This window comes from Rhineura floridana, chromosome 4 (genome assembly GCF_030035675.1).
Source record: "Rhineura floridana isolate rRhiFlo1 chromosome 4, rRhiFlo1.hap2, whole genome shotgun sequence".
Classification (NCBI taxonomy): domain Eukaryota; kingdom Metazoa; phylum Chordata; class Lepidosauria; order Squamata; family Rhineuridae; genus Rhineura; species Rhineura floridana.
The window spans coordinates 171,938,883-171,959,858 of NC_084483.1; the positions used below are offsets into that span (position 1 = coordinate 171,938,883).

A 20,976-nucleotide genomic window follows, 5' to 3' on the forward strand; every position below is an offset into this window, starting at 1 on the left:
AGGGTTAAACAGTGTGTAGACTAAGCAGACACAGTCCTTGTGGCATTTATTTTTCAGAACTTTGCTGAAAGTTGGTTGGCTTATGTCAAATATGTGGTTATAGCAAATAATTATCAACACATAATTTATGCCCTATAGCATCAAGGGTTCTGCAAGAAAACCATGTCTTATAAGATATGTTAAACCACCAAAATAACATGGAAGATAAAAGGATGTAGGAATCAAAGTGTTTTGAAGAAGAAAAGTAGTTGCACTTCGATCACCAAACACTGCTCATCAGTCCAAGGACTGACATTCTTATTCCTGGCCTAGTCAATGCACTTTCTGGAAGAACATGAGCCTCCTGTAGACATGCAGGTCTCTGGTATAAGAACTACCCTGGTGAGATACAAATTACTGGATACTTTATCCATGCAGAATGCTATAATCGCATATTTGACACAAGCCAACTGACTTTCAGCAAAGTTCTGAAAAGTAAATGCCACAAGGACCATGTCTGTTTTGTCTGCACACTGAGTTTAACCCTGCATTGATAAAATACGTGGCAGATCATACTCTTTACCTTGGCCTACCATGTCAGTGGTTCCACTATTCATAGACAAATTAATCTACCTTTCTATTACCACCATTCTTGCTGTGAAATGTTCTCTTTCTTATCAGCTGTCAGAAGGAACTGCCACTCAGCAAACAATCCATGGACTTAAGCCTTTTACCACCTACTCTGTGGGGGTTGAAGCCTGCACCTGTTTCAACTGCTGCAGCAAAGGACCAGTGGCACACGTCACCACACAGCCAGCCCCACCCTCACAACAGCCTCCTCCCTACATTCACAGCATGACCTCAAGGAATGCTTCTTTTCAGTGGGGTGCACCTCAGCAACCCAATGGCATTGTAAGAAGGTAAATGCTGAATATAGTTGGTATTGACACTAACATTTATGTTGGCTGGAATCTTCAGTTGATTTTAAAATGTCTGTATTCCATTTCTAGTCCACATTAAAAATATTCACATTCACACATGGCACAAATAATAGGAACTCAAGGATTTTTATTTTAAGTGGCTTGAGCTAAAAGGCTCAGGGATTTTTGAAGACTGCTGAGGAACACAATGTCTTAAATAGTCTTATACAATTGACTCTCTTTGTTGAAGATGTTGGCCCAGTGTGGAACAGAGTGTACATAACCTTATAAAAGGAACTGGAATCCCAGCAAGGAAGTGCTTGGTGAGGAGAGACGTAGGTTGATTCCAGTTCTTCCATCCAATAGCTGATTAGTGAGATTCCAAATTTTATCAGGGTGTTTATATGCAGCCATGGTTGCTGAATTGGACTAGAGATCCTGTTGTACAGCTCTTCACCCACATGATTCTCCATCTAATTAGGGATGTACAGACAATAGCCTGGTACCATTTGCAAGTAGCACCTAGCTGGATTAGAAGCCTTATAGATTAGTAAATACTCACCATTACAGTGATTGCATCATATGAACTAGTAAATACCATAATTTTTCAGTGTCTTGATGGTGCCACCAAACTTAATTTTTCTTAGATAAATTGGAATGAATATCAACTGCCTAAGGAAACTAGGCAGATTAATTAGCAAGACATCAGTGACTTCCCACAGTACAGATGAGGCTGTCCGTGTGTGTGTGTTAAAGCAGCAATGACTATACTCATTCTGATTTGACAGTCTTTGAAAAATCACAGGTTTGTAGGTACTACGTGTCTACAAATTAATCTTGTCAAGAAAAAAACTTTCTACCCTCCCCCCATTGCTCGATTAACCATCTAGCCTGTTGAAGAGTTTGGAGAACTCAAAATATTACACACTATTTTGTAATTTTTGTTGGCCTATATTAAAGGTATTTCCCTAATATCGATTTTAGAAATTTGTTGTTGATGCCTAGGAATTTGAAACATATTTTTCAGACTTATGATGTATTAGGGTCCAAACATTTGGTACTGATTCCTATAAATATGATGCTGGTGCTTAGGGATGTGAAGAGATGTTTCTACATCCCTAGACATGCAGGGCTAATAGCCTAAACAAGTTATCACTTCAGTGCTTTACTTCAACAGTGGCATACAATTCAGTTGTCAATAATCATTTATGGGCATATAATTATAGTATTGAATGTAGTTTGCAGAGTTCTGCAGCAATTAAGTTGTGGCAGGTTCTTCTGTTTGACCAGTAGCTAGACGCTTATGCAGGAAAGGCGAGCTTGTGTTCACCTGCTATTTGTTGCTCATCAGTGTCTCCATCTCCTCCTCCAGGTATGAACTCCACATGTACACCTCCTGCCCTCCTAATTTACAGCCAAGAGAAATGACTTGTAAAGATGGCCCTATTGAAGTGAAGTTCACAGGAAATGGCCAGCATTCCAATGTAAGCGATCTACAGCCTTATACAACCTACAACCTGAGAGTGGTGTCCTACAATTCAGTAGGCAGCACTTCTTCAGAATGGATCCGCTTTACGACCAAAAAAGAGGGTGAGTTTACACGGGCAAGTGTACAGAATGTATTCTGCTTATGAAGCCACCGTATGCTTAAGAGCATGGATGGGAACCTGTGACTAGCCTGATCTTGGACTACATCTCCCATCATCCTTGACCATTGGCCACAGAGGCAAGGACTGATGAGAGTTAAAATCCAAGAGTGGCACTGGTTCTTCATCCTTGAGTTAGAGTGTTTGTCCTAAACTGGCCAATTTTTCCCCACAACCTCCAGAGGTTCTTCCATTCAGACTAGGGGCCAGGTAAAGGATTACACCCATGTGGTGTAATCCTCTGAGAGGTGAGCATTTACTTATTTAAAATGTTTGTATACTGCTTAATCATTTGCATTTCTAAGCTGTGTACATAAAAACAAAGCAAAAGAAAAACAATAGAATCATCATAAAACCAAGCCATACATGTATAGCAACTAAAAGCCCACCTCGTCAGATTTTCCTACCTGCCGTTTTTTCTGATAGCCAGGCTGTCACCCTGCCAAACTTTCCTAGCATAGGATAGCTTTTTGCAAGGAGGGGATTGCCAAGCTATTGCAAATGTCTACTATAGGTTTAGCTGAAGCGGCTACTGGGTAGGGCAGAACCATTACGTTATCTTCCCTGCTGGTGGGCCACTGTTGTTTCCTGGGAGGGGTGAGACAGCACCAAGACTGGTTTGGTTCAAACACACTGGCAGGAGTGGGCATAATTAGAATAACCAACCATGCCCCTGTTGAGGCTATGTTTTCTGGTATACAACAGATTCCATCTTCTTTTTCCCCGACGTTGCTAGCCAATAAAATGGTCAGTGACAAAGGAAGCATTGGATCAAAATTTCACAGAGAATAATGAGGAGGAAATATCAAGTGGTCTATTTTGGGAAACAATGCCAAGGTGCTGTACTGAGGAGACATTTGGAATGGGAAGTTAGGAACCTATTGAGCAGATTTAAACAAACTGGTTCAAAGAAAGTGTTTAAACTATTGGAAGAAAAACTATGGGAGCGGAGTTGAATGAAATTCATCATACAATGTTTAATTTGTTTTATCTTTAAAAAAAGAAATTGAATTTGGAGGAAAGAGCTCTAGAATGCTGGCCAACAGATGGAGAAAACAAAGAAAAAAATAAGGATGAAATCATTGCAGGATTGGATGGGGGGAGCAAATGTATGATCCACAGGAGATGTGCGCACAGTTTGCAAAATATTATTTATTTATTTATATATTATTTGATTTATATCCCGCCCTTCCTCCCAGCAGGAGCCCACGGCAGTAAACAAAAGCACCATAAACTTTAAAACATCATAAAAACAAACTTTAAAACACATTAAAAGAAAACATCTTCAAAAACTTTTTTTTAAAAAAAGTTTCAAACAACTTCTAAGATTAAAAACATTTTAAAAAGAGGATTTAAGAACATATTAAAAAGTAATTCCAAAACAGACACAGACTGGGATAGGTCTCAACTTAAAAGGTCTTCAAAAGGTGCCAAAAAGATAACAGAGATGGCACCTGCCTAATATTTAAGGGGAGGGAATTCCACAGGGTAGGTGCTGCCACACTAAAGGTCTGTTTCATATGTTGTGCAGAACGGACCTCCTGATAAGCCGGTATCTGCAAGAGGCCCTCACCTGCAGACCACAGTGATTGGCTGGGTATATAAGGGATAAGACAGTCTTTCAAGTATCCTGGTCCCAAGCTGTATAGGGCTTTGTACACCAAAACTAGAACCTTGAACTTGGCCCAGTAGCAAATGGACAGCCAGTGCAATTCTTTCAGCAGCGGGGTGACATGTTGGCGATACCCTGCCCTAGTGAGCAGTCTTGCCACTGCATTTTGCACCAACTTCCAGACCAATCTCAAGGGCAGCCCCACATAGAGTGCATTACAGTAATCCAGTCTGGAGGTTACCAGTGCATGGACATCAGTGGTCAGGCTATCCCGGTCCAGAAATGGCCGCAGCTGTCTTACCAGCCGAAGCTGGTAAAAGGCACTCCTAGCCACTGAGGTCACATGGGCCTCTAGCGACAAAGATGGATCCAGGAGCATCCCCAGACTGTGGACCTGCTCTTTCAGAGGGAGTACGACCCCATCCAAAGCAGGCAACTCACCAAATATCTGAACTAGGGTACCACCATAACACAATCTTGCTAGGATTCAGACTCAGTTTATTGGCCCTCATCCAGCCCAACACCGAGTCCAGGCACCAGTCCAAGGCTTGCACAGCCTCTCCCGATTCAGATGTTACAGAGAAATACAGCTGGTTATCATGAGCATACTGCTGACACCTTGCAATCTCCTGATGACTGCTCCCAAGGACTTCATATAGGTATTAAACAGCATGGGGGACAAGATGATACCCTGCGGCACCCCACAGCACACCTGCCAGGGAGATTTATTTATTTATTAGATTTATATCCTGTCCTTCCTCCCAGTAGGAGCCCAAGGTGGCATTTATATATTTCTAATCAGATGAGGGAACTATTAGAAAGTTTTCAGATACACCTGGGATCCCAATGGTTAATAGTGACGATGTGTGCTCTCTGGGTAAAAGAAACAGCATGGCTGAGGTGCAAACTGTAGTTGAATCACTAAAACGTTACAAATCATTGGAACTGGATGGCTTTACATCATTGCTTTTAAAGAGTTTTCAATATATATTACTCCCCCATTTACTTAAGTTATTTAATGTTATATTGGAGGGGGCACAATTAACTGATACCTGGAGAGATTCTAGGATAGTGGTGCTACCTAAACCATCCAAAGATCCCTCCAAGTTGGATTCAGATTGATCAATCTCACTCCTTAATGAAGATTATAACATTTTCATGGCTGTATTGGGTGAAAAGGATTATCAGGAAATATATACATCCTGATGAAGCCACCTTCAGATAGCTATAAGAAGAAGGATTGCTTCACACTAGAGCCCTTTAGTCACTTTTTTCATAATCAGTAGAAACAGAATTAAAACACAAAACTTGATATAGCATAAAAATAATTGTCCACAAATGCCCTTCCCTATAATCATTATTGTTCTAAAATGTTTACTCTGCATTAAATTCTGTTCCGCAAAGGTTCCTTTCAATATTAGTTAAAAGTTTCCTATTTGCTCATTCAGCCATTTTATTGCTTCCAGATGAATGCAGCTGGTGATGACGAAGAACCTGTTAAATGCCACTTTTCATTGCCCCTTATTTTTAGTTTCTGTTCCCATGGAGGGAGGGAAAGGGGTTAATCTGGGAATGAACGCAGTTCTTCCCCCAACATCCATCTGACATTTCTTCTGAACAAAGGTCTTGGAGGGAGTTGACATTTCTGCTGGGAGGGCAAGACCATCATTTGGCTATTGGGACAGATGTGTACAGCTATAGGATAAGGCTATTGGTAAGCAAAAAACAAGAGCCAAAACAACCATATTATAGCAATATTGGTGGTCTTGTCTTTGAAGACCATTATTTGGCAGATACTGCTTTTTCTTTTCTTTTCAGCTGGACCTATATGCCATCATATATCAATACATTCCTATTTTCAGTAACAGCTTAAGTCAGTGCTAAAGTTACTAAAAATTAGTAACCTGAAAAGCAGACTTCTCTTCAGCTTTTCTACAGTGGGTTTGCAATGAAAGGTTGGCCTCCTAGGAGCCATCATAACAAGTCACACTGATTATATAGTCTAGTTAGTTAATTGCTGTTTTAAATTATTCAGCTTGTTAACTCCATCAGCACCGTGGGCTCTTTGTTTTGCTTTCCTTGATAGTTTCTGAAACACATAATTAAAAAAGAAGCCCCTGGCTTGCAGACTTTCTTCTTTGCTTTAGTGTAGAGCCAAAATCAGGACAAATGAATATGCCTACCCTGTATCCATAAGCTTAGTTTCATCTAACATAGTATTTAGAGAAGATTGTTTGATTGTGTATTACTGTATGATGCTGACTGGTTTTCTGAACTATATCATGCTAGATGGCTATTTGCAACTCTTTCTATCTTTGAAAGTAATGCTTTGAGAGAGAAAAATCAAGAACATGAAAATGAATGGATGCCAAAAGGACATAATTCATCCTCTAAGAAATATGCTTTGGAGAGGGAAAATCTCCATTGGGTGTTTTAGATTAAGTTATCGTAAATATTGATTCAGTATGAAAAATAGCTTCCTTGTATATTTAATACCATTAAAGATTATTAACAGCATTGGAGGCATTTAATATCCCTGGCACATTTATGGGAACACTCACAATTGCAGCAACTGCAATAGAAGCCTGACTCTTTTCAAGTTGTGATTAGTTAGGACACTCCAAGTGGGCAGTTTTGATTACTTGTTATGAAGGGGGTGGGGTATCACTGCATTCACTTACTTTTCCATTCTGTGCATGCTGCATAATATTATTTCATTTATTCATTTTTTATTTAATTTCTTAAGAAATTTATATACTGCTCTTTGCCAAAAGGCTACAGGGCAGCTTTTAACATAACAAACAACATAAATATCATCTAACACAAGAACTTAAAACAATTAAAAACAAAACAAAAGCAATTATTTCAGTAATTTTTAAAAGCAGCAATGTCAAAGTATTTATGAATTGCTTCGGTCAGCTGTCACAGTTTCCTTCATCCAAAAGTCTGCTTGCTAAAAGAAAACCATAAGAACACAAGAGCCCTGCTGGATCAGGCCAGTGGCCCAACTAGTCCAGTATCCTGTTCTCAGAGTGGCCAACCAGGTGCCTATGGGAAGTCTGCAAGCAGGACTAGAGTGCAAGAGCACTTTCCCTTCCTGCAGTTCCCAGCAACTGGTAATTACAAGCATTCTGCCTCTGATTGTGCATCATTGGGGAGAGCATTTCACACACCACACCAAGGCTTGGATTCTACAAGTAGGAGTGCATTTTTCAACATTTCTGCAAATGTTAATTAAGATTATGAATTTTCTCCGAGATAGTTTTGTTTATGTGTGAGACAGCTCATGATAAATCTTGCTGTATAGTGGAAGTGAAACGTGTCATGGAAATTTACTAAGTTATTATGTCTATTTATGGGGAAAAAAATTAGTGTTACAAATAAGAGTTTTCTATGAGAAAGAGGAGGATGAGAGAATGATGATAATGAGGGTTTTACAAATATGTGACTTTTGAGATTGTATTTTAAAGATTTTTTTAATATGTTTGAAGCATGGTTTATTATTTGTTGTCTTATTTTTTTGTAGAAAAGCCTATGAGGAAGGCCTGTTCTGCCTGAAATGCATTGGGCATTAATAAAAAGTGCAATATTCTTCAGCATATTTCAGAATTGTTCTACTTTTTTTGTATTTTCCATGGAAATTCAGTAGAATTTTCAAAACCTGAATTTCAAATTTCTGAAAAATTGGGTTAAATTTCACTGGAACAATTTTTATTTTAACCTGTAACTGCAATAACTAAGAGTGCTATAAAATACTCAAATTTAATTTTTTTTAATTGTCCCATAGGAATTTGATTTGGTCAAATTTCCTTAAAATTTGTATAATATTTTAATGGTTATTAAATGTTTGTGTTATTCTGGTTTTACATTTGTTATGTCTTATATGTTGTAAATATTTTATTGGAAATCATCTTGGGAGATTTACCCTAAAAGTTGAGTTAGACATAGCTTTACTAAATAATAAATTAATAATAAAGTTTGGGGAATTTATTTCAGCTTTATCTGTAACCACTGGAGAGAAAGTATTGATTCTGTAAACATCAATGATTGGGGTTAGAAGTTTCGATAGTGTCCCTCATTATAATTGGAACTGGAGAGTCAATACTGAAGCTGGCTTGTTTAAATTAACCATAGTTAGATTAACCATGTTTCTGGGTCTTCATGATGATATGGCAAGCCATAGTCAATCAACAGCAGAAGCAAAAATTTCTGAATTTCTCCCACACAAGAGGAGAGGGTTGTGGGGAGCATGTGAGCCCAAGGCTTGCTGACGCTCATTCTGGTTTATGCACCTTGTGCTAAGCTATGTTTTACTGTGATGTGCCGACATGGCAAATTTGGCCATGTTTAAGTGGAAGCAAGTGGCCCTTGAGATATGCTTGTCTACCTAAGCTGTATAGGGCTTTAAAGGTTAAGACCAGCACTTGGGAGCTGCTGGAGAACAAACATTAGAAGAGAATATAGGTTTGGCCTTGGGATGGGGGAGTATTCTGATTCACTTCACAATTTGGAGTGAATCTCCCCAGTCTGCGTTCAGTGGATCATGCTCGGGTTGGAATGTAGACATGTGCATTAGATTGCATGTCTGCTAACCATTCCAGGCATGGTTTGCTACAACCCCCCCCCCCCGGTGGCTTAAGGGCATGCACATCTTATTTTGTTTGTATAAAAGCAATTTCTAGCTGTTTGCTGCACTCAATGGAAACTTGTGACTAAAAAGCCCCTGGAAGTGGCAGTATGTTAGGTACTCCTTCTTTAATAATTGTACAGAAAAAAGTTGGTTTCCTATGGGGACAATAATCTTTTTTCCCCATACAACTTTCCTTACAAGGACATGGGTACATGGGACCAGTCACCCTTTTCTCTGTACTATTACCCAGGAAGGAGTTGCTCATCAGAACATACTGCCATTTTCAGGGACTTTCTAATCAAATGAGCATGTGTTTTCTAGCTGCTCTAAGAGCTTTATAATTAGTAAGTGCTTCATAATTTTTTAAAAAAAAATGTTTAAAAGGCATGTGTATTTTTAAGGATTTTGCCTAAAAAATAGGAACTAACATTTGATGGAATGGACCTGCCAGTCTACTCAAGTACAAGGGACACAAACTGGATTAAGACCATTCCATTCATTCCTAGCCTGGCCTGCTATTGTTGGTTCCCATAATCAACCAGTTCAACAAGCAGAGGCTTTGCCTGTAGTTTAATGACTGAAAGCCTGATCTGCAAACTGGGAAGTCACTGGAGTCATGGACTCATATTGGCAAGACAAGCCATTGTTTCTTAGCCTTAACCCCCATCAGCTGTATGGAGATAATGATACAGACCTACCTGCGAAGGCCAGAACATACAGGACATCACTTGATCTAGGAGAAAGGCAAGGTAAACAGGCAAAAAATAAGCAAACAGACTGGGCAGGTAGTGAAGGTCAGGGTTAATTGCGGTAACAGAAACAAGAAGGTCGAAAAGCAGGTTCAAGAAAGTTCAGGACCTGCTCTTTGGTAGATTCAAACCAGGAAATTCTAATTGGAGCTGTTAATCAGCCTCCCAGCAGCCTCTTTCACCTCTTTATGGGAGCTCCTGGGAACATGGATCCAAAGAAATCAGGGAAGCTTGTGGCTTCAGGTGAGCTGGCATTGCAAGAAAAAACTATTCATCCTGGCACTAACAAGTAGTGCTGTAAGGATTATTACTATGTGAAAAATATTGCACATTCTAAAATGCTAGGTATTAGTATGTACCATCCTCCAGTTGCAGCAGGCAGCCCACATGCAGAAAAACTGATTCTCCATTTAGGTGTTTTATATCATGTCTTTCCTCTTCATAGTGGAAATGGCTCTAGTTCTGATATGGATGTGTTTAATCTCTAAAATCTGTCTGTTTTCTTTTGCTAGTACCTCAGTACCAAGCTCCATTTACAGTTGTCAGCAATTTATCCGCTATCTACCTTGACTGGAGTCACACCTTCCTACTGCATGGGCTGCTGAAGGAGTATGTGCTAATGGAGGGAGGGCAGCGCCTCTACAGTGGCTTTGACACCAGGCTGTATTTGCCAAGGACATCCAACAAAAGTCAGTTTGAGTTTCACAATTCTCTGTTTGTAGGGTGATGTGTCTCATGTGTATCAGTTTTATAAGTTTTATTTAGACAATTTATATCCTATCTTTTGATCAAATGATCTTCAAGGCAGCTTACAAAAGATCCCATAATACAAAACAACCACACACCCTATTTATGCATACATAACAGCCTATAGAAGTCCCAACTGCACTATACATTTAAAAGTGTCATAAAACAGTCATGGCTTTCCTCAAAGCATCCTGGGAATGGTAGTTTCTTAAGGGGGCTGAGAGTTGTTAGGAGACCCCTATTCCCCTCTCAGAACTACAGTTTCCTGAGTTTCCTGGGAAGAGGACTAATTGTTAAACCAGTCTGGGAATTGTAGCTCTGTGAGGGGAATAGGGGTCTCCTGACAACTCTCAGCACCCTGAACAAACTATAGCTCCCAGGATTCTTTGGGGGAAGCCATGGCTGTTAAAATGGTATTGAGTGCTTCAAGTGTATAGTTCACATGGATACCCAAATCTGTAATCATATTTGGAACAGACTTATTGAAATCAATGAACTTGAATTACTTATTAGATCCTGCAGTAGTGTTGCCAATGTAAACAGACAGAGTTGGCATCTGGGTCTGTCACAGGGGCTGGTTTTTGTATCTCTGTTATGTGGTCTACTGTTATTGTGAGTAGCCTTCTTAGATTAGAGGGGTCTGTGTATAAGCATGTGCAAACCAACGCAAGGACAGGCCTCACCTCCCTGGGCACTGCAGTTCTGATAACAAGCCCTCCCCCACCCCCACTGTGCTTGTTATTAATTGAGGAAAAATAGAGACATTGCTGGTTTGCTACACATTAAATGTAGCATGTGCCATGATTCTGAATTAACATTATTTAACTAACAGGCTGGTGGGTGCGACGGGTGGGGTCTGAGACTTCTTCTGTCAGGTGAAAGAAAAATACACTCACATTCCAACAGACTGGTGGAAAATGGGATTTTAAGGGCTTAGAACTGAATTGAATTAGACTTTTATGCATGCATCAGAGCACACAATAGGCTCTAGATCAGGGACCTCCTTTATTTATTAAATCCTTTGTTAATGCTTCTAAATCAATATAAGATTATTATCCCATCTCACTTTATGTTGTGAACAAACAGGAAGTCACACCCAGGGCTGAATACTTTCAATATGCTATAGCGGGAAGAGATTAAACATACCACATTGGCTGCATTTGCACCATATATTTTAAGTGCTATTTTTCTGCTCTCATGAGTTCCCCCAAAGAATCCTGGAAAGCATAGTCTGATAAGTTATGAGTTGTCAGGAGGCCCCTATTCCCCTCACAAAGTTACAGTTCTCAGAGTGGTTTAACACTCAAGCCCTCTTCCCAGGGAACTCTGGAAATTGTAGCTAATTAAGGGGAATAGGGATCTCCTAACAACTCTCAGTGCCCTTATCAAACTACACTTCCCAGGATTCTTTGTGGGAAGCCATGATTGTGATGGAATAGTAGTACTTTAATTGTGTGATGTGGATGTGGGCATTAATAGGTTCCAAAATGCAGAGGTGGTTAAAATACTTAATAGGGACACTATACATGGAACTTTTCTACTTCATGGGAAAATGTTTTCATGCAAGGTTCTTGTAGGAAGCATCTTTAGAAATTATATGCTAATGATTGAGCTTTGTTTATGAAATAGGTTAACAGACCAGATTTAAAGTGGCCATGTGTCCTACTTTACAGAGGACGTTCCTCTCTGTTTGAAGGCCCTGCGCACAGCAGGAAAGGAATGACTGGATGCCCCATGTGGGAGAGACTCATGAATTGCCAATTGGTGCACTGCAATATTAGTGTAGCAAAAGGAAAAGGAGAAAAGAGGTTTCTGTTGAGTTATGTCAATCACATCTACAAAAAAGTGTATCCATGGTGATGACAGATCATGCCTCAGTTTTAAAACAACAAACAACTACATACATATATAGAGAATTAAATATGCATAACAATAAAATGACAGTGTAAGATGTATATATAATTTGCATGTTTTAATCATTCAGTGTTGTTCAGCCTATTTATTTCAGGTATCTTGTACCACTGATCAAGGGAGTGCAGTAACACCAGTGATCAAATACAACACTGCTACAGGACTTGGTAAATGTGTTAAGGCCCATCCTTACCATTGTGCATGGATTTGCTGTTAAATATTAGCAGTGTACATTGGCTCTGTATGTATCCCAAATAACGAGGTAAATCAGGATGATTCAGATCATGATCCCACATTCCTGTTGAGCTCTTGTGCCCCGAACCAACAAGGCAGACGTTGCTTGTTGCACAGGACACAGAGGTGTCCAGCCTAACAGCGTCCTTGAGCCGGCAAACAGGAAGAAAACACTCTGACACTCTTAAGCTTTGTGCCAGTAAAACAAACTTTATCCAAGTGCATAAATAAACCATTCACCAACATAAGTGTCTCTCCTACCTACATTCCCCCACACAGCCAGGCTCTCTAGGCATATGTTATATAGCCAGCCCCTTTGATCCTGTGCAGCTGTGTGTCCTTCACATTATTACCATGATGCAGTTAACCCATTCCCAACATGGGGAATGACTCAGCTTAATGAGTGAACAATTCCTTAGTTTGATCACACCGTTTACAAGGCATCTCAACATGGATCAGAGACCCCTTATATTTCTGAGTTGCTTTGTGGCCTTGGTATATCCAAAAATTTACATTTACAACCTTTCCACATGCCTTTTCTTTTTGGACAAATGAAGCCAAACTGACTGAGGAAACACCCAGAGCTTAGAGGGGTGGGGTGGATAGGTGGGAGATCTTACATCTTGATCTTGTTTTCAATCACAGTGAATTATTTTCCGAGGTCATTCCAATCGCAGTGACTTGGGAAAGGGATGGTGAAGCAAAGGCACATTGTTCTTCATCTGGGTCATCATTGGCTGTGAAACAGGGTGTTAGTGGTAGAGTTATAATATCGGGTTGGCTTGCTTCTTTCCCAATTATTCTTTTTCCTAACAATTAAAAATCATAGCAGGGAGGAGGGGAGAGGTGGTGAGAAAAAACTGTCTCTTCCAGTTTTTTTTATAACAAAAGTAAAATCACCTAAGATCCTCCATGCCGCAGAGTGGTAAGCGGCAGTAACGCAGCCGAAGCTCTGCTCACAGCCGGAGTTCAATTCCACTGAAAGGAGGAAGTTGAATCTCCGGTAAAAGGGGTCGAGGTCCACTCAGCCTTCCATCCATCCGTGGTCGGTAAAATGAGTACCCTGCATATTCTGGGGGGTAAAGAAAGGCCGGGGACGGAACTGGCAATCCCACCCCATATATATGGTCTGCCTAGTAAACGTCGCAAGACGTCACCCTAAGAGTCAGAAATGACTCGCACTACAAGTGCGGGGACACCTTGACCTTTACCTTTTTAAAATCACCTAGCATGATAGCCCCTAGACTCATTGGTCTGAATTTTGGCAGGTTTATTATCCAGGGGAACCTCTCTCTTGTCTCCAAACTGATGGCCCACAAAAAACTAGGGGAGGGAATAATATAGTAATAAATTTATTTTTGTTCTCCTCCTCCCACCAAAATGCGAACCCATAGATTTCAAAATATAAAGCATACATAAAACCACAGAGATTTAAAAATACAAAAACAAACAAAAACACCCCCATACATAAACAAATCCATAAAATCCTTAAAAACAGCAGTGCAATGGCATAAAGAACAAAAATTTAACCAAATGCTTGCATAAAAAGATGGGAGTTCAAGTAGCCGTCTAAATACAGAAAGAGATAAAAGTGATATCTGTTATGCCACCCCCTAATAGTAAAGTCTGCCCTTGCATGAGAACTGCTGCACCTGTCTTTTTGAAATTTGGAAGGCTTTGTCCCCTCACAAAGGGCAGCCATGCCTGGAATTTGTAGCCATGTCTGGCAGAATTTTTTTAAAAAAATTGCATTAATGGAATGAAATCGCTGTAACAGAATATGTTGGGCATAAGATTGAATAAAGCCCTAACATCATTCAGTACACATGTGCCATCTCCAAAAATACCCAACACTATGAACTATGGTTCATGGCTGAACCCAACATTTTACTTATCTCTGCAGATCCCACAAATAAAACTTTCCAAACTAGACATGGAATTACATTGAATGAATGCAACACATTTTTTGTTATGTAATTATATATATATTATATAATTACATAATTGTATGTATATATATGTATATATATATTGTGTAATTATATGTGTATATATATATATATATATATGTTTTATTGGTTTTATCTTATTTTTAAATTATGTTTGATGCATATTTGTTTGTAATTGTGATGCATATTTAGACATGTTTTATATATTATTAAAGCTGAGCACTGCTTGGAGAATTTGTTTTTTAGCAATTGGTTTATAAATTTTCTAAATAAAATAAAATAATGCACACCCTTTGCTAAAGAGACCAGTGAAGCCCTCTTATCCAGGTTAAAACTTCTTTTTAAGAAGTATTTTTCGCCAGACTTTTTTTTTACACAGTGTTTTTACACTTAAACTCCCTTCAAGAGTTACATTGACACAGTTATTCCAGTGTTTTTGGTTTGAGCACAAGAAAGCTTTTTGCAACATATATTCATTTAAACACACACACACACACACACATACACCATCACTTCTTCCTTGGTAAGTGCCAATGCAAGGGTGATTTCTAACCCAAGCAGCAATGCCAGGACTTAAAGTCTCCAGAGTGCAGTAAGCTTTATATTCCAACCCACTAGCATATTCAGCCACTGCAGCCCCTTGCAGATGAGCAGTATGTGATGTGTCTTCCCAACACCTCATAAAATCAAATAAAGGGAGAAAATAGATCACACAACATTTTCTTTCTAAACTAACATCCCCCCAATCATTCTTTCACTGGATATCACAGGTCCTGTGTTAACAACCCCAGGAGAAAACCACGAAGTAGAGACAAAGCAGGCTGCATTCTACACAGAGCTGTGGTTTGTGGTCCTAATGGCCATCCTAGGCTTGGTCCTTCTGGCAATTTTGCTGTTCCTGATTCTGCAGAGGAAGATAAATAAGCAGCCGTATGCACGGGAAAGGCCTCCTTTGGTCCCACTTCAAAAAAGGATGTCACCTATGAGCGTCTATTCGCAAGGAGAAACACACATGGTATGATACTCAGACTGTGAATTGCTTCACAAACATGTTCCCCATGTCGTGTGTGCATGCATGCATGAATGCGCACAGAGAGAAAGAGAGAGAGAGAGAGAGAGAGAGAGACAGAGAAGCTTTTTTACAATTGAAACAGGCTAAAAGTTCTCTTATATATTACACAACCAAAGGAAAACTGTAGCTGGTACCATGGCAGTAACTGTCAGCCAGTAGTGGCTGGTAACCACTGGACCTGGTGGGGTGGCCAAGGGCGTCACTGGAGACACAAGGCCAATTTGTTCTGGTTTTATGTCCATCCTCCTCCCTTGCAAAGATACTGTGGACACAAAAGCAATGCATTAGTAAAAATACTGATAGGGTTCTGCCACATCTTGCCCAGGTGACCAGCCTCCCATGTTCTGCAGCCCAATTCACATTAAGCAATTCTCTGGCAAAACTGAGAAATATGAAACTGCCCTTTTCCCGTGTAGCATTTAGAAATGACACCAAAGGACACAGAGTGGCCAAATCTAAGCACATTTCAGTCGCATATATTTCAGCAACCCAACTCCATGACATCTCCAGATAGAGCTGGGTTGTAAGCCGCCCAGAATGCATACTTTATTGGGCAGTCATACAAATGGAAAAATGAGATAAATAATTTGGGAAAGTTCCATCTGAAACCCAGGAGAGTTGCTGCCAATTTAAAGACCGAGCTGGATAGGCCAGTGGTCCGATTTCACTATAAGGCAGTTTCCTCTGTTGCCTGCAGTTAAAGCGAATTCATCAAGCACATGCTTATGGCATTTTGCTCGATATGGAGGTGCTGGCAAAACAGGAGGTCTTTGTTGTGTCATCTCCACTCTTTCCCTACCAGCAGCACACTGGGACACGGAGCTGGGATGGACACTGCACAAGTAAGCGTGCCTAAATGTTTTGGGTAGGACATGAAGCTGTCAGTTTTGGCTGGAGCACCATGTTGAACATAATCTCTCCTCCTGCCTTTAATTTTCCCTCCCCACGCAGAGCTTGGAAAAGTTACTTTTTTTGAACTAGAACTCCCATCAGCCCCAGCCAGCATGGCCACTGGACTGGGCTGATGGGAGTTGTAGTTTAAAAAAGTAACTTTTCCAAGCTCTGCGCGAAACCACAGGGGCCTGAAAGTGCTTAATTTGGGGCAGATGACACCTAAGCAGAAGAGAACTCTTGCGTACTGTTCAGGATGTGAAACTTTGCAAAGTTGCCAGATTTGAAGAGAGAAGCAGCTGGTTTTACCTCTGCCCTGTGCCTTGCTGAAAGGACCACTGCAGAATTATATTGCTAGCTATTTCTGAGCTTCCATGTGTGCTGTGTTCCTCCTCTCCTCCACATTAAACAGCATAAATGTTTCTGTTGTTTTCACAGCTCAACCCTTTGTAAAAAGCATCTTAAAGGGTACTGGAAGTCAACCATTTTAATTTTGATGTAAACCCTTAAGGACCTGTCAGTGCCACGGCTACTCCTAGAGCATTATTGTTGTTGTTGTTGTTGTTGTTAATTACATTTGTATACTGTCCCATAGCCGAAGCTCTCTAAAAACATTAAAAACAAATATACAAATATACAAATTTAAAAACACTTTAAAAAAAAACAATTTAAAAACACATGCTAAAATGCCTGGGAGAAGAGGAAAGCCTTGACCTGGCGCGGAAAAGTTAACAGTGTTAGGGGGTCAAGTGGGTGCCTTAAAGGAAGATGCTTGTGTTTCAAGAATGACCCTCAGGAGCCTGGGGATGTTGCTCTCAACAACATTTCTATGGTGACTCGGGGCTGACTGTAAAGGCTAAATTAGGGCCTGCTTAATCCATTTTAGTTGAGTATGAGCTTTGACAACAGGCTGGTTTACCTTTTATAGGAATAGTCACTTATAGCTGAAAGAAATGATTAGGAGCACCTGTGAAAAACGAAGGACATAGTTTGATTTTTATAAGCCAAAATATGTGAAAGGTAGATGTTATAAGAGGAAGAGAAAAACATGAGTGTTGTAAATGCTTACTTCAGGCATTCCCCTTATTACCTTGCTGTAAAAAGTCCAATTAAAGGACTTCATAAGGCACAGCCTATTCCCCCCCACACACACACTCCTGTCCCCTTTGCTCTGTCTTCTACTCCAAACATTCAGGCTAGTAGCCTAGATAGGACTATAGGAACATAGCAGGCTGCCTTCTTCCAAGTCACACCATTGGTCCATCTAGCTCAGTATTGATTGGCAAGAGCTGTCCAGGATTTCAGACCTGAGTGTTTCCCAGCCCTCCCTAGAGATGCCAGGGATTGAGCCCGACACTTTTTGCATGCAAAGCATGTGCTACATCACTGAACCCTTTACCAAAATACACAGGAGCCTTATCCTCATTTGCCTCAAGGTTACCCTTGATAAAGGCAAAGGAACCTGCTTCATACTGAATCAGAACATTGGTCCATCTAGCTCAGTACTGTCTACACCAGGGGTAGCCAATATGATGCTCTTCCAGTGTTGTTGGACTACAGCTACCATCATCCCTGATAATTGGCCAGACTGGCTGAGGCTGCTGGAAAGCAGAGGCCAAGAGTGACTGTCAGCAGCTCTCCAGGATTTCAGACAGAGGTCTTTCATAGCCATACTTGGAGGTGCCAGGGATTAAACCTGGGACCTTTTGCATACAAAGCCTTTATGCTACTGTCAAGCTCAGAGCTTGGAAAAGTTACTTTTTTGAACTACAACTCCCATCAGCCCAATCCAGTGGCCATGCTGGCTGGGGCTGATGGGAGTTGTAGTTCAAAAAAGTAACTTTTCCAAGCTCTGGTCAAGCTACAACTTTAGCTGCTAACATCACAAACACCTTACTGCTTTCGCAGTCCCAAGCTGAGGAATTCAGGAACCTCCAGTCCATCCTCAGTTCACATCCAATTACTGACAATGAGCTCTTTCCACATAGGCACAAGGTGGGTTCAGAGAATTAGCACAAAGCAGATGTGAGTGAGTCATCTGGGCTATCCCTGATCTCTGCCACCAAGCACCTCAAATACCTCCTACTGGCCATACAGTTGGTGATAATTAGATGGGCCCTACATGTGTAATGGTATACTCATGTACAATCCTTACACACACGGCGCATCCTGGGACAACCAAGAACTCACATACACACACACAGGCACACATACACATACAGGCACTAGTACACATAGAATCATAGCATAGTAGAGTTGGAAGGGGCCTATAAGGCCATCAAGTGTCCATCCCAGCTCCGTGTCCCAGTGTGCTGCTGGCAGGGAAAGAGTGGAGAGGACTGCTTTATAATCTGCTCCAGAGTTTTTCCAGGGATTGATGTTAGGCTGACTGGTCTGTAGTTCCCCAGTTCCTCCTTTTTGCCCTTTTTGAAGATAGGGACAACATCAGCTCTCCTCCAGTCATCCAGCACTTCACCAGTCCTCCATGATTTCGCAGATAACAGAGTTCTTCAGGCAGTTCCTTCAATACTCTAGGATGTAGTTTATCAGACCCTGCCAATTTGAACTCGTTCAAAGTGATTAGGTATTCCTTGACCATTTGTCTATCAATCTCAAGCTCCAATCCTGCCTTTTCTTTGTCATCTGTTATCATGTTGCCAACCTCATTGAGTAACTGTGCCACATTTCTTTTCTCTGTCTTTTACTATGGACATACCTGAAGAAAGCTTTTTTACTTTTAGCATCTCTCGCTAACCTCAGCTCATTCTCAGCTTTAGCCTTCCTAACGCCATCCCTGCAATTCCGTGATACCTGCCTGTACTCTTCCTTTGTGAGGTTTCTTCTCACACTCACCAAGCATGCAGCTGATAGGTGCAACAGGGTGGCAGAAAGGGTGGATACGGCTCCATTCCCACTTTCAATGCATGAGGGATGTTTGAACAACCCTTAAACAGATGGGGAAACAGATAAGTAAGAGGGCACCTTGGGTGTTGTCACACACTTTCCCCATTGCCCTTGAGGAACTGAGTGCTACCATTGATGATAATGATGGTAAAACCTTGGGACATTTTGGACATGAAAGTAAGTTCCTCATGCTTCTCTGTCTCATCCCCTGATGGAGATATAAACATGGGCAAACCTGTACTTTATTTAACAGGGAACAGGAGGCACATGTCAGTTGTCTGCCATCTCCACTGCCTTCCTTTTTTCATATCTATAATACCTTTGTGCCTCTCTGGCACTGATTTTAAAAAGTTGCTGAAGTGTATTATATGGGATGGACATAATTAAAAGTTTGCTCCAGGACTGGTGCATTAAATACCAGTTCCCATAATCCCATTCCCAAATTGTGAAAATCAGTATAAGCAACACCATCTTAAATTACTCTGTACAGTACAGGCTATGGTCTGAAGGCACATGAGGCCAGCACCCTGCTGAAACTAAGCATGGTCAGGTCTGCTCAGTACCTGGATGGGAGACCGCCTGGGAACCATATGTAAGCCACTTTGGGTTTCTATCATGAAAAGAAAGGTGGGGTATAAATGTAATAAATAAATGTACAGTTGCTGCATAAAGAAAATTTATTAGTAGTTTCCCAAGAGCTTTCTGGGCAAGGCCTTCTGGTAATGCATTGTTTCCCAAACTTTTTTTATTTTGTTGTTGCTGGACTACAACTCCCATCAGCCCCAGCTAGCATGGCCAATGGTCAGGAATTATGGGAACTGTAGTCCAGCAACAAAAAAATTAAGTTTGGGAAACACTGTTGTAATGGGTTGTTCATGTGAAATATGTGTGCTGCTTATTGCACATATCAGGTGATCCTTTCGCTGCCTGAGGCAAAGGACAAGATGGCACCTCTCTCCCCCTCCTCCCCGCCCCCCCATATTTCACATACACATGCTGACTGGACTAGTAGCTGAATCTTACTGCAGCATGGGTAATGGGAAAATGCTCACTTAGAGGATGTAGGGCAGATTGTGTGGCATACAGAGCTCTGTCCTCCAAACCCCTCATGTTGGGGTTTACCTGTTTATTTTGGGGTATACTACTAGGGGTTGTGTCAGCAGAAGTGGCTCGCTGGGTGGAGCAGAGCTGCTGTGCTACTTTCCCAGCAGTTGGGCAGTTGTTGCTTACTGGGAAAGGGAGGGGTGAGGTGGAGGGCAGGTTGACATGGTGCAAGCCCACCAGTACAAGTGCTTCATCAGCGCCACCAGTGCATTTACACTGCACCAACCTCTCTGCTGCCTCGCCCATCTCTCTCCTGGTAGGCAACAACAATCCATCTGCCAGGAAGCTAGCATAATGGTTCCGCTCCACCCAGCAAGCCGCTTTTGTGTGCCAGATATTCAATAACTTTGGCCATCATTTCAAAATTAGCATATTCACATAACCAAAAGATTATCAAAAGGTACCTTTCTTACCTCACCATGTGTTGATGCTGTTCAGCAACCTGTTGTTTCTCGTGCAGTTGCTTCTTTCCAGAGCCATCCTTCCTTCATGTTGACCCTCACTGCCCTCTACTTCATTTGCTCAATGCTGTTTGATCTGATTGGTCATGGTGACCCAGGTGATACTGCCAGATTAAAATAGCCAAGAGGGCAAATGAAGCAGAAGACAGTGAGGGCAAGGGAGAAAT

General features: G+C 41.0%; 1 protein-coding gene across 1 annotated transcript in view; it reads left to right on the plus strand.

The window, feature by feature from the left end:
- Positions 1 to 20,976, plus strand: part of USH2A (usherin) — a 766,975-nt gene that overhangs the window by 740,492 nt on the left and 5,507 nt on the right. The window contains exons 65-69 of the mRNA XM_061626123.1: positions 661 to 899; positions 2,272 to 2,489; positions 10,049 to 10,225; positions 12,278 to 12,361; positions 15,148 to 15,392. Coding sequence (XP_061482107.1) covers positions 661 to 899; positions 2,272 to 2,489; positions 10,049 to 10,225; positions 12,278 to 12,361; positions 15,148 to 15,392 — 963 coding nt within the window. The remainder of the gene's footprint in view (positions 1 to 660; positions 900 to 2,271; positions 2,490 to 10,048; positions 10,226 to 12,277; positions 12,362 to 15,147; positions 15,393 to 20,976) is intronic.